This window comes from Ptiloglossa arizonensis, chromosome 10 (genome assembly GCF_051014685.1).
Source record: "Ptiloglossa arizonensis isolate GNS036 chromosome 10, iyPtiAriz1_principal, whole genome shotgun sequence".
Taxonomy (NCBI): domain Eukaryota; kingdom Metazoa; phylum Arthropoda; class Insecta; order Hymenoptera; family Colletidae; genus Ptiloglossa; species Ptiloglossa arizonensis.
Genome location: NC_135057.1, coordinates 2,521,177 through 2,534,616, shown reverse-complemented (window position 1 = coordinate 2,534,616; position 13,440 = coordinate 2,521,177). Strand labels below are relative to the sequence as shown.

Below are 13,440 nucleotides of genomic sequence, written 5' to 3'. Positions count from 1 at the left end.
TTTTATATATCAATTCTTTTTTTCACTTAGTCTTTAAGAATGTACAATTTAAAGACAATTCTACATTTTGTTTTATATATTTGTGATTTATTACCTCAAAATGTAATAAATTGTTAAAACAAATACTTTTACTTTCAATCTTACTCAATCCTGGTTTAACAATTTAATTTAGTTCTATTTTAATTATATGATATTTTAAATAAATTACAGAGATCCAGATATGTTTATTTTAAATAACATATTTATATTTGCATAATAATGCAAATTAATGTTTAGTACTATTTCAAAAAGTTGAGGTAAATAAAACAGTATTTTATATTAATTATAATGGATCAAGTATAGAAAGAATATTACCATTTACTATTCGTATATTATTTAACAGGCGCAAAAGGCCACAAAAAGGCGTATTATACCAGTTCCAGTGCATACACACCGGATATAGTTTACAGCGATTGTATTACGCTACAAACTGCATAGGGAGAACTGTCATGCGTTGTTACGACGTGAGCTTAGAAGCCGCGTAAATATGGCCGCGGCCGTAATGAGCGGTTACTGCGATCGTGTGTAATGAGTAAGCGTGATGTTTGTGACTGTTCTTATTGGTGTACGGTGATGAGATCAACGTGTCATCGGCAAAGATGAGCGAAAGAAAGTTTACTCGTGGCCTGGGTAAGCCGGGCATGGCTGCTCAATTACGAGAGACTGTCTCTCAGGTAGTACGCGAGAGCACAGTACAGGTAGGTTCGCTGACATCTTCAATCCGACACTTTTTGCCGCTCGATTATGGCTAACAATTTTTGGATTGTTTTTTAAACAGCAAGAATACAATAATAATTAACACCAACAAACATTTGTTCTCTTCGATATTATTAATTGAAGTATTCATTAGATCGTTAATTCATTATTCATGATAATTACTGTCAACTATGTACCAAATTTTCGTTATAAATATTTCAAATTGAAGATTAAATAGAATAACATTTCATTCATTTTTATTATATATGTCTTCGTGTATTATTTTTATTTTTTTTTATTATAGGTCTGAGAACATAAAATTTCGCTTCTTTTAAGGATAATGTTATTCACATTGAAACATGCCCATTTATGGTATCTTGTAATGCCCTGGCTCATTAATTATTTCCGTGAATTAAGAATTAAATTGGATTCTTTTTGACCATAGTTGTTTGGCCCGTTTACTGTCATAACATAATAGAGATTGATAAATTGATATTTAACTACTACAGAATGTTTGGTTACAAGTTTTAATTTGTATAAATTAGGCATCATTCATTTAATTAATAGTATTAGTTTTAAATATTTAAAGTAACTTATTAACTTACTTACTAATACTTTTATTAATTTTCAGAATAAGCCACATTTAGTAGAACCTATAGACTTTGAAAGTTTTGTACTAAAGAATAAAACTTTATTGCAAAATGATCCACAGAGAGAACTTCTACTTTATCCTCAGGATGATGTTTCAGTGAGTTTCAACTCAGCATTTCTTATCTATTTGGCAGAACCTGCATCCGTTGTATGAGTAGATAAATTATTATAAGTTCACGTACAGGATGTTAATACCTATATTCTAATACAATTTCTGTTCATTTGATGTTTTAATATCTAAACAAATATAATATTTGGCATAATATATTAGTTTTATCAATCGCTCTTGATTACAATAATAACATTATAATTATAATTTAAATACTGATATCACTGTTTTGAAAAATAATCATATTCTAGTACATTTTTTTTTCTCTAGCAAGTGGTATTACCTAGAAGATATCGTACTCTTGCACCAACAGTACCACAAGTTTCGGATAATGAGGAAGGAGGAGAGAACCTTCTTACGAAAGAATGTTTGCGAAGTTACACATCCAATTGGAATCTTATACATTACAAATATTCAGCATATAGTGGAACTTATCTTGAATTACCCAAGTATGTTTTTATATCCATAGTTGTAAGGATATTTATACTAGTTTAATTATTTAATTCTGTTAAATTTTGTCTTAATTAAATTTTTATAAATAGTGGTTTTTATGATTATAAATATTTTGATTACAATGTATGAAAATTAAAAATTAAAATTAAGCAATATGTTTTAGACATTTAAAAGAGTTGTATTTTTATATTTTCAAAGTATAGTATAAAAGTATTCAGTAAAATTTAGTTCATTTGTATTTTCTTGTTTTTATAGAATAGCGAAAGCAGATGATTTGAGAGATGAAGTATATGAAATTGATACAGAAGTAGACCAAGTTGATGAGGTAAAATATTCTGCTTTCAATGTAAATATTATAAATGCTGTGTTAAAATTAATATTTTTTATTACAGCATTGTTTATCAGATTGCATGCTTAGATAAGTAAGAATAAAACATCAAATGTTTAAATATTTGTACAATAATTTAGACTAGTGAATGTATATTATAATTGAGCATATAAATTGTTAGAAATAGATTTTATATTTTTTTTTTCACATTTTAATTTTTTGCAGAAACAATTTATACTATAATAATGTTAGATTTTGTTTTAGAATATTTTTGTAATATACTTTACTATCTATGTTTCAATAAATCTGTTCTTTTACCATTTTTATTTTCTCTTGTATATTATTATGAAATATTGGATAAATTAGTATGGAAAAGTATAACAAAATTAAATACATTAATTAATTGTATTAGGAATTAACAAAGAATAATGGAATAACAAAAGAAGGCTATTTAATGAAAGGACCAGAAATTGGTAGCAGCGATCGTATGTTTGCACATATTGGTTCAAAATCATTCAAAAGACGATTTTGTCACCTTAGACAAGAAGTTGATGGCACCTATATTCTTGAACTTTTTAAAGATGAAAAAAAAGGAGAAGCAAAATTAACAATAGTAATGGATTTTTGTACCGAAGTTGTCAGAAATCCAAAGCGTGGAAGGTATTGTTTTGAGTTAAGAATGAGCGGGACTCATAAATCATATACTTTAGCAGCAGATAATGAGACAGATATGCAGGATTGGTTATTAAAGTTAAGCTCAGTATTGCAACATTATAAACAACAAGAAGAAAAGCGTGCTGCTTCGTTAGAAAGAGCATGTAATACACCTCCTCCTTCTCTGCAACCAATGCAGGTATTAAATATAGAAATAAGTGGTATTAAATATATAGGCCTATTTATAGAATTGGTAAAATTTAAGTGCTATGTTATCAATTACAGGTTTATGGAACGTTAAAAGGTTTGGAGCAAAGCATGAATCCACAGTTAATTAAGTATTCCAGAGAAACTGATACTAGTATAGCATTAACTAGACGTGAAAATCGTAAAAGACTGTTCAGTATTTACCCTCATATTCCACATAGTAAACAACAACCTGGCAATTCTAATGAACAGAATATTGATCCATATAAAGAACAATTTGGACACAGAATTTTTGTAAAGTGTGAAAGTCTTAAATTTAGATTACAAGCGCCAATAGATGAAAAGGAATCATTGTGTCAAGTTGAACCGTATCAAACAACATTAAGCCTTTATGATGCAAGAAATGGTAGAAAACTTACAGAAAACTTTCATTTTGACATTAATCACGAAGTTGTTCAAGGAATAGTAAAAGAATTAAGTCCAGGGGGTATTATGACAGAAGCTACAGAAAATGTAAAATTACCAGACGATTTAAAAAATATACCATTAGATTGGATTAAATATCCAAAACAGGTTTGTTCTTCAAACATTTTAATAGTATGATCTACATTATTGTCTTGTTGATTATTAATTGTGGTTTATTTTTTACTTTTATAGGCCATATTTAGTATTAGTAATCCTCACCCTGATATATTCTTGGTTGTAAGAATAGACAAAATATTACAAGGGAACATATGCCAAACTTCAGAACCATATTTAAGAGCAACAAAAGATCCACGATTAGGTTTGAAGGTTCACAAACAAGTCAGAGCATGTTGCCAAAGGTAAGTTCACTATAATTGTATTAAAAAAGATATACTTTTTTATATAATATAATATCTTGTAGAATTTTAATTATATCGATATACGTTTTGTAGATTGGGTAATTACAGAATGCCTTTTGCTTGGGCTGCCAGACCTTTATTCAGATTATATAGTAATGAATTAGATACATCGTCAGATTTTCCAGCAATATATAGGCAAGAAGGAAATAAAATTAAAGATGATGAATTACTAAAACTTCTTTCAGAGTACAGGAAGTATGTATCAAAAGAACATTTATTAAATAATACATGGATATCTCTTAATTTTTTTAAATTTTAGACCTGAAAAACTTAGTAAATTGACTGTGATACCTGGTTGGTTAAAAATAAAAATTGAGTCAATTACAGAATTACCTGACAGTATGTATTTGAATAACAGAACATTTTTTGTACATATGTTACAATGAATAATATATCGATTAGTTTCAATTTATTTCTAGATACATTGTCTACATCCTTAGCAGCTTTAAAGCCATTTCCATTACCACCAACGTCTGAACCAACACTTGAAGTTGCAGAGTTTGAAAGTACTTCAGAAAAAGACGTTCATCCTTATACAACATACATTAACCATCTCTATGTATATCCACAAACTCTTTGCTTTGATGCTCAAAAAATATTTACAAGAGCTAGAAATATTGCATGCATTGTTGAATTACGAGATGACGATAGCGAAAATACTGCGCCTTTAAGAGTACGTATAATATATAAAGAGTACGTGTATTGAATTCCTTTAAATGACAAATAAGGCAATTAATTTATTTTAATAATTATTGAAGTATTTTTATTGTCTCCTATATGTTCTTGTAATAGTGTATATATGGAAGACCTGGTGCTCCACTTTTATGTTTACGAGCGTGTTGTGCAGTTTTACATCACAATGCGGTACCTTCCTGGTATGAAGAAATTAAAGTACGACTACCAACGAAACTTCATTCTAAGCACCATTTACTTTTTTCTTTCTATCATATAAGTTGTGATATGAATAAAAAGAAAGAAAATGGAGTTGAAAACTGTGTTGGTTATGCTTGGTCTCCCTTGTTATATAAAGGAAGGTATGATATGATATATGTTATGTGACATATGTTAAAAAAATTTCTAAAACAAATTTAAAGCACAAATTGAAGTAAAATTTGTATTACATACCTTGATGTTGAATAATATGTAAATTAATATATTATATTTTTCAAATATAGATCATTTGTATATTTATTCAATAAATTTTGTAACTAAATTGTAATATAATTATACAGTTATAGAAAAAAAATATATATTTTGTACAGACTAAACGTGGATATGGATATGAACATACAAGCATTACCTGTAGCAACACATTTACCTTCAGGATATCTTTCCATACAACCACTTGGACTTGGAAAAGGCGTAAGAATAAGATCAAATAAAAATGTATATTTTTATATAAAGCTGAAAACAGTGTTTCAATTAATATTGCAATATTAGACTACTTGTATTACATTTTATTTAACAAAATAAATGATCGTGTTTAAGTAGGTATCGCAACAATTAAACATTTTTGTCATTAACTCACATATCAATGATTAATAAAATCATTGATTTTATTAATGATTTTTATCTGTAAAATATAGTATAATGAACACATATTTTTAAATGTACTTTTAAATATTCTAGTAATGGATTTTATGTTACTTTAGAATGCGGGACCGGAAATTATATGGATTGACTCTCAGCGGCCAGTATTCACAGTAGCATTTCAATTAATTTCAACTGTATTTACACGTGATGTACATTTACATAATTTATTTGCTCATATGGAACGAATCCTGGACACGAAACTGGGAGCAATGCCAGCAGATTCAGAAACGTGCAAAATATTAAAAGCTGCTCATGCAGTACAGTTAGTTACTGTTATCACATTTCTACCTACAATATTGAACCAATTGTTTACATTATTAACTCATACTACAAATGAAGAAGTTGGATTATTTATTATAAGAGTTTTAATACATTTTATAAATATGGTGCATGAAGCTGGTAGGAAGGAAACACTTCAAGCTTATATTAAGGTAAAACTGGCTAACAAATGTAATTATTTAACTTTTTAAAAGAATATAAAATAAACAAAATTAAAAGAATATAAATATTATATTGCTACACTTTACAGTTTGTATTTGTAACACCTTTACAAGGAAATGGCAGTGTAACAGTCCATGAGCAATTAGGAAAACATCTTCCTACATTATTGCAGCCAAGTAATACTGATTTTTTAGTAGTAAATAAATTTATGCATCACTCCAGCTTCTTTTTCGAAATAATGATTAAAAGTATGGCGCAACATTTACTTTCAACAGGAAGAATAAAGGTAATGTTTTATTGAAATTACATATACTGAGCAACATAATGTATAAAAAAAATTTGGTTTAACCAAACAATTTTACAGATGCATAGAAATGAAAGATTTTCTAAGGAATATCATGAAAAAATTCGAAGTTTAGTAGAAGTTATTATGCCTTATCTTATGACTAAGTATAAAGAAATGCCTGTTGAAACGCACGAATTAAATAAAAGTTTTGCGCAGTTTCTAAAAGTAAGTAAATGTAATTTATGTTCGTATGTTTATAAAATATAATTTAATGTCTTTTGCGTTTATATAACAAAGTAAAATTTTTTTAAAACTCAAATATATATATTCATTGTATATCTTATTTTATGAAATATTCTACGCTAATTATACATATTATAAAATAGCGATGTCTTACATTTATGGATCGTGGGTTTGTATTCCGTCTCATCAACTCGTACATGGACAACTTCTCTCCTGGAGACCAACGTACGCTGCATGATTTCAAATTTACGTTCTTGCAAATAATTTGTTCCCATGAGCATTATGCATCTTTCAACTTACCAATGATGCAATCACGAATTACTTCCAGAGGTAAAAGTGAAACTAATACTCTTATCATAGTCGGTATCTTCAACTTTATAATGTAATCATTTTATGCTTCATGTAGAAGATACAGAGAGTGATCCAGAATGTGATGGTATGTTAAGTCATGTTCATACACTCCCGTCTTTATTGTGGTTTGTTATTGTAGCCATAGTGAGTGGGAGTTGCACATAATTTTCTTAACATTTATCACTATCAATCACTAGATCTTAGGAAAATACTTTCATGGTATTCTTATTTGAGTTGCAACGCAAGCCTGGTTTATTATATTATTGAAATGCACTAAAAGTTGTGAGGAATTCGAGATTTATGAAATATTTAGTACTTAAACAGTGTAGTGTACACATAAAACAGATTGTTTACACAATATATACACATTTTATGTTTTATATCATGTTTTATTATGTAGTCTCAAATTTCTTGAAATATATTTCTGTATTATTTTTACATTGATGTTCACTTTTAAAAATACTTTTATATAATGAGAATTGCACGAATTTGCAAATATTTTATAAATTTACAAGTATGATTAGTGGAATAATTATACTATCATTACTTAATAAGCAATTGATTTCAGTCAAAGAAAATTTTTAACTGACTTTTAAAGAAAATTAATTGCATATGACATAGTCAAAAGTATGTAGCAGTCTATTTAATAATTTCACTTAAGCTATTTTCATTTTGCTCAATCTTTAATGTTTTTAGGTGGTCCTTGTATGTGCATATTTTCTTATTTATATCATTTTAAAATAATATAAATAGAATATATCTTTCAATTTAAGGTATTTATTACAGATTTAATGAGTGAATACTGTTTATCTGAAGATTTCTGTAAGCATCACTTTTTGGTTGGACTCTTAATGCAAGAAGTTAAAACATCTTTAAACGAAATTGTACAAATTCGAAAAGTAGCAATAGTTACACTAAGAGATTTAGTGGCAAAGCATGAACTTGATGATAGATATCAGAATAAGGTAAAATTAATTTATTTTTAACTCTATTAAAACTGATTTTCTAAACGTTTAATATAGATTTATAACATGTTTACCAATTAAAAAGAATACGAATATATTATATTTATATTTTTTTAATTACATTTTGTAATTAAAATTTAACATAAAATATTTTATAATGAAATACAATACCAAAATTAACGCAATATAGACTTTAAAATTTTAACTAAATTAACTATTTCATAATCAATTATGTTTTGTTATCACAGGGTCAATTAAGTAGAATAGCATCCATTTATATACCATGGCTAGGTATTGTCTTGGAAAATTTACATCGACTGCAATCTGTACATGATAATAAAGCAGACACTAAACAGAATGGAACCAACAGAATATCAACCAGTAGTTCATTTTTAGCAAATAAAGATACTAGTAGTATCACAACAACTACTGGAACTCCAAAGTCAATTCACAGGTATGCTTCAATATTTTAGTGCTACATTTCTCTTGGAAGTAAATAAAAAAATTAAATAATTTTCATTTTTAGGCTCACATTACATTTGGATACACAATCTCCAATAAGAGCATCTATGCATCTACGAGATTCTACATACTTCGCTGCCATAGCGGGACAGGGTTTAGTTAATGGTTACTCCTGTACCAGTATAGAATCAGATACCTCAACCATGTCTGGCGCCTCTCAATCAAATATGTCACAAGAAACTGCTATCATTCGTGAACCTATTGAAAACGGTACTGGCGAGAAAAAGAGACATTCACGTTCTTTAAGCGTTACACAATCATCGCCTAGATGTGATAAATTACAATCTTCGGAAGTTAAAGACATATTGCTTTGTTTCTTATTTGTTATAAAATATTTGGGTGATCATCAGGTTATTGCTTGGTGGCAACAATGCAGTGATTGTGAAATTTTAAACTTTTTTTCAATAATCGAGTAAGTTAATATCATTAAATATACCATTAGGCTGTCTATTTTTTAATTGTAGAATATACATTTTACTAAGTTTTTTCAGGATGAGTTTGCATCATTTTAAGTATGTGGGAAAAAGACAAATAGCTACAAATGTTGCTAACAATTCTGGAAAACCTCGAACAGTAAAAGCAATGACATTACCAGCCAGAATGGCACCACCTGACTTTTCCACTGAGGGCCCTGCCACTAGCACTTTACAACCTCATAATACTACAGTTAGAGAAAATCTTGTTGAAACTGATAGTGGAAAAGTACATCAAGTTTTGTTAGAAGCAAATATGGCAACAGAAATTGGTCTCATTGCATTAGATTGTTTAGGACTGTTCTGTATTCACTTTAAGGTATGAAGTAATATAGAATATAGAAATTGTATAAAATTGTACAGAATTATGTGTTATATTACTAAGAAGTAAATTGTTCATATACATGTAATATTTTTTTTTGAAGGATGTACTTTTAGCAGCAGATGGAGATAATTCTATAATGCAAAAAGTTTTTAGTATATATTTGTCATTCTTGCAAGTTGGTCAGTCTGAAACTTTGCTGCGTCATGTTTTTGCTAGTTTCAGAGCTTTTTTAAATAATTATTCTATAATTCTTTTTCAAGGTATGAACTCCAATAATAGGTAGTGTATAATCATATTGGTAAAAAATTTAACATTTACAGATTTCTTAGTAATCCTAATTTATTATTTAATATTAATCTTATAGGGAATGCAGTTCTTTGTGGACGTTTATGTTATGAATTACTACGCTGTTGTAATAGTAAATTAAGTTCCATTAGGCAGGAATCCTGTGCTTTACTTTATCTTCTTATGAGAAGCAATTTTGAGTTTACTAGTCGGAAGGGATTGACCAGAGTTCACTTACAAGTAAGTAAGAAATTAAAAGAAATTAAATTAAATGTAAGAAGGAATTGAATTTTTAACTTTATACACAAGAGTACATAACCATTGGATAGTACAATTAATCTTTTAAAACAGACTGATAATGTTTATTTTCGAAAAATTATTAACGAATATTTAAAAAAACCAACTACATGAATTTTTATTTTTAATTTATTTGACTATAATTTGAAGAATTCTTTTAAATTAATTTTAAATATTTTATTTATACTATTTTCTTATGAATAGGTTATAATATCTGTTTCCCAAATGCTTGGAAATGTTATTGGATTGAATAACTCAAGATTTCAAGAATCGCTTTCATTAATAAATAGTTATGCTTCATCTGACAAAGTGATGAAAGGTACTGGTTTTCCAGTTGAAGTTAAAGATCTCAATAAAAGAATTCGAACTGTTTTAATGGCGACAGCTCAAATGAGAGAACACAACAATGATCCTGAAATGTTGGTCGATCTACAACATAGTTTGGCCAATTCATATGCTAGTACACCAGAATTAAGACATACATGGTTAGAAACTATGGCTAGAAATCATGCGAGAGATGGAAATTTTTCAGAGGTATGTACTTTAAAATTGCTTAAAATAAAATGTTTATATATTATAATATTGTGTTCTCAGGCTGCTTGCTGTCAATTACATATTGCTGCACTAATGGCCGAATATTTAAAATTGAAGAAGGTGCATATATGGGGAGCAGAGGCCTTTGACAAAATCTCTGAAAACATTTCTAGAGACGAGTGTAGCCTTAAACTCGATGCTGGTGAGATTTGTATGTTTGCACATGTTTGTACTAAATATAGTAATTATTTTCAATCTTGCCTGTTTCCTCAATTCTTCTTGGATTATGTATAAAAAAATGCATGATGTTAAATTAAAATTACTTATATTTATTTTGATCTTACATTAATTTGTATTACAAGTAAAATAGTTTTCTTACATAATTTAACTGTTACGGAATGTATGATGAAGATTGTTGTTTCAATTTGAGTGTATCAATATTAATGTTTGCATGGACTGTTTTTTTTTAGTTTTTCGTTTCTAGATATAAAATTTTATAATTGGTGGCATTATTTTAGGTGTGCAAGATATTCATTATAATGACTACCTACTTCTTGAACAATTGGAAGTTTGTGCTGAGATATTAGAGAAAGCAGAACGATTTGAACTTCTCGGACATTTATACCGATTAATAGTTCCTATGTATGAAGAAAAACGAAATTATGAAGCTTTAGCAAATTGTTATTCACATTTGGCACAAGCCTGTAATAAGATCGTTGAAGTTACTAAATCTGGGAAAAGACTTCTTGGAAGGTTTTATAGAGTTGCATTTTTTGGCTTGGTAAGAAGTATTAAAAACTATATTACTCATAATATTAGTGTACATAATTCATACAATATATGTATAAATAATCTTTTAATTTTCTCTATACACATATTTTTTTAGGCTTATTTTGAGGATGAAAATGGTCAAGAGTACATTTACAAGGAGCCAAAAGTTACATCTTTATCAGAAATCTCAGAGCGGTTACATCGTTTATATTCTGACAAGTTTGGTACAGAAAACGTGAAAATGATAATGGACTCTGTACCTATTGATATAACTGAACTAGATCCAAAACTAGCATATATTCAAGTAACACATGTTACACCTTATTTTGAAAAATTTGAATTAGATGTTCGACAAACAGAATTTGAACAGAATCACAATGTGTCATGTTTCATGTTTGAAACTCCATTTACTAAAGAAGGAAAAGCTAGAGGTAATCCAGAAGACCAATGGAAACGAAGAACAATTGTTACAAGTATGTTAAATTTACATTTAATTGTCATTTATTAAATAATTCATAAATATACATATAACATTAATATATTTATATTTTAGCACAATATTCCTTCCCATACATTAAGAAACGCATCGTAGTAATTGACAAACGGTTAATGGAATTGAGTCCAATTGAAGTCGCCTTGGATGAAATGCGGCAGCGTGTTCAAGAATTAGAAGATGTCGCTCTTATAGGTCCAACAGATGTGAAAAAATTGCAATTAAGATTACAAGGGAGTATATGTGTTACAGTAAATGCTGGACCACTCGCATATGCTTCTGCATTTTTAGATCCTGCATTATCTCCGCAATATCCAGATGATAAAGTTGAAGAATTAAAAGATGTCTTTAGGTAAGCTTTCTGTGATTGAAAGCCTTTATTTATTTATAGTTGTTTATACAATATACTTTATTTTCAGAGAATTTGTTAAAATATGTTACACAGCGCTTCAAATAAATAGTAAATTAATTACATCTGATCAGCATGAATATCAAGAAGTATTACGTGAAAATTATCAAAAACTTTGTCAGAATTTATCATCATTGCTTGGAGAACCTATCTGGCCTGACGAACAAGTTGGTAATTTTAAACGTAATAGCGCTGCTTTGTTTAGTGCTATCAGTGGTGCTAATAATCATACAAGTACAGCCTAAAATAAGGGACTGTTAAAATAAAGTCGTCTACAACTGAATTAGCTTTATGTTTAAAGCAATTTTTTATATAAGTGAATGGTACAAAATTGGATTATGTAGAATGCTCTACTAGATGTAGGCTATCTTGACATTTTTGCTATTTTAAACAGTAGTAAGGAATATTATTTACAAATATTGTATGACTGAAGCAGAGATAGTATAATGCAATAGATTATTTGTGGATAGAAACATATTGGAGATACAAAAGTTAACTTCATGTTTTTTAAATAGAATGTTTAGTTTAATTTGGACAATTAAAGTATTAAAATATATATATCCTCACACTAGTAGTTTATAAATCACGTGTTCATCTCATTGCCTGGAATATTAACACATACATATATGCCAGATATGTATAAATACATCTTTTGCAGACTGTGGTCCAATGACCAAACATCATTCGTAATCTAAACAAACAGTATATGGTACTTTAATATTGCTTTATAAACTGCATACTTTGGAAACTATATATATATATATATATATATCAAGAGTTTTATTTTAAAAATTTATTACTATATCGAATGCCGTGGTAAATAACTAGACGTTCCACCTAAAAAAATTAAATTGATTTTCAAATCTCTTTAAAACACACACATTTGTCATATTATATCTATCTTAGAGTCGTACGATTTTTGTAAACAACACTTTTCTCTATTATTTAAAGTAGTGGAGATATTAAAGTAACCTGTTTTTAGTGGAGCATTGTATATTAATCCATTATTAATTTGCTTAAGCACAAAAGAAATTCTATTATTAATTGTGGTTTAGTGGTTGTTATTATAATAGTAAGCAAGTCAATCACTACGCTTGAATTTTACTGCTACAATCAAACTTTCTTTTTTTGTTATCGTATCTACTAAATAATGATACGTATTATTCACTTTTTTAAAACTTCGGTTATTACGTGTTGAACGCTTTATTGAATAGAATGGATACAAATCATAAACAGTGGATGTAAACTACTCTCTTTTCAAATAATATAAATGTATTATACCGTGGCCTAATTGTGAAGGTTCTTAATAATTTGATCACTGCCATATCTTCATATATTCAGTTCATACATATACAGTGAGGAGTATAACTAAACCAATAATTACACATTTTGAATAAATTATTGTTCATTCTCATGAACATTAAGGAATAT

General features: G+C 28.2%; 1 protein-coding gene across 4 annotated transcripts; it reads left to right on the top strand.

Moving 5' to 3' along the window:
• Positions 1-505: 505 nt before the first annotated feature.
• Positions 506-12,731, top strand: Ziz (dedicator of cytokinesis protein Ziz). 4 transcript variants are annotated; one of them, XM_076321364.1, is made up of 29 exons: positions 506-737; positions 1,367-1,483; positions 1,766-1,944; positions 2,204-2,273; positions 2,689-3,129; positions 3,216-3,710; positions 3,795-3,961; positions 4,055-4,216; positions 4,281-4,360; positions 4,441-4,694; positions 4,814-5,055; positions 5,284-5,383; positions 5,674-6,045; positions 6,144-6,341; positions 6,420-6,566; positions 6,728-6,914; positions 6,991-7,020; positions 7,722-7,900; positions 8,149-8,354; positions 8,427-8,834; positions 8,914-9,214; positions 9,321-9,480; positions 9,585-9,745; positions 10,007-10,336; positions 10,397-10,538; positions 10,855-11,117; positions 11,223-11,580; positions 11,661-11,952; positions 12,020-12,731. In XM_076321364.1, the coding sequence occupies exons 1-29, from the start codon at positions 639-641 to the stop codon at positions 12,252-12,254; spliced, it is 6,375 nt and encodes a 2,124-aa protein (XP_076177479.1). In that variant the 5' UTR covers positions 506-638; the 3' UTR covers positions 12,255-12,731. The 4 variants fall into 4 exon arrangements, with proteins under 4 accessions (XP_076177479.1, XP_076177478.1, XP_076177480.1 ...); XM_076321363.1 differs by having other exon boundaries at positions 10,397-10,547; XM_076321365.1 differs by lacking the exon at positions 6,991-7,020 and having other exon boundaries at positions 10,397-10,547.
• The last annotated feature ends 709 nt before the right edge of the window (positions 12,732-13,440 follow it).

Bases quoted from the DNA above. Each gene is read 5' to 3' on its own strand.
- Ziz (XM_076321363.1), top strand. From the start codon at position 639: ATGAGCGAAAGAAAGTTTACTCGTGGCCTGGGTAAGCCGGGCATGGCT. The intron at 6,567-6,727 runs GTAAGTAAATGT...ATTATAAAATAG, and splicing joins GTTTTGCGCAGTTTCTAAAA to CGATGTCTTACATTTATGGA. The intron at 10,337-10,396 runs GTATGTACTTTA...TTGTGTTCTCAG, and splicing joins GAGATGGAAATTTTTCAGAG to GCTGCTTGCTGTCAATTACA.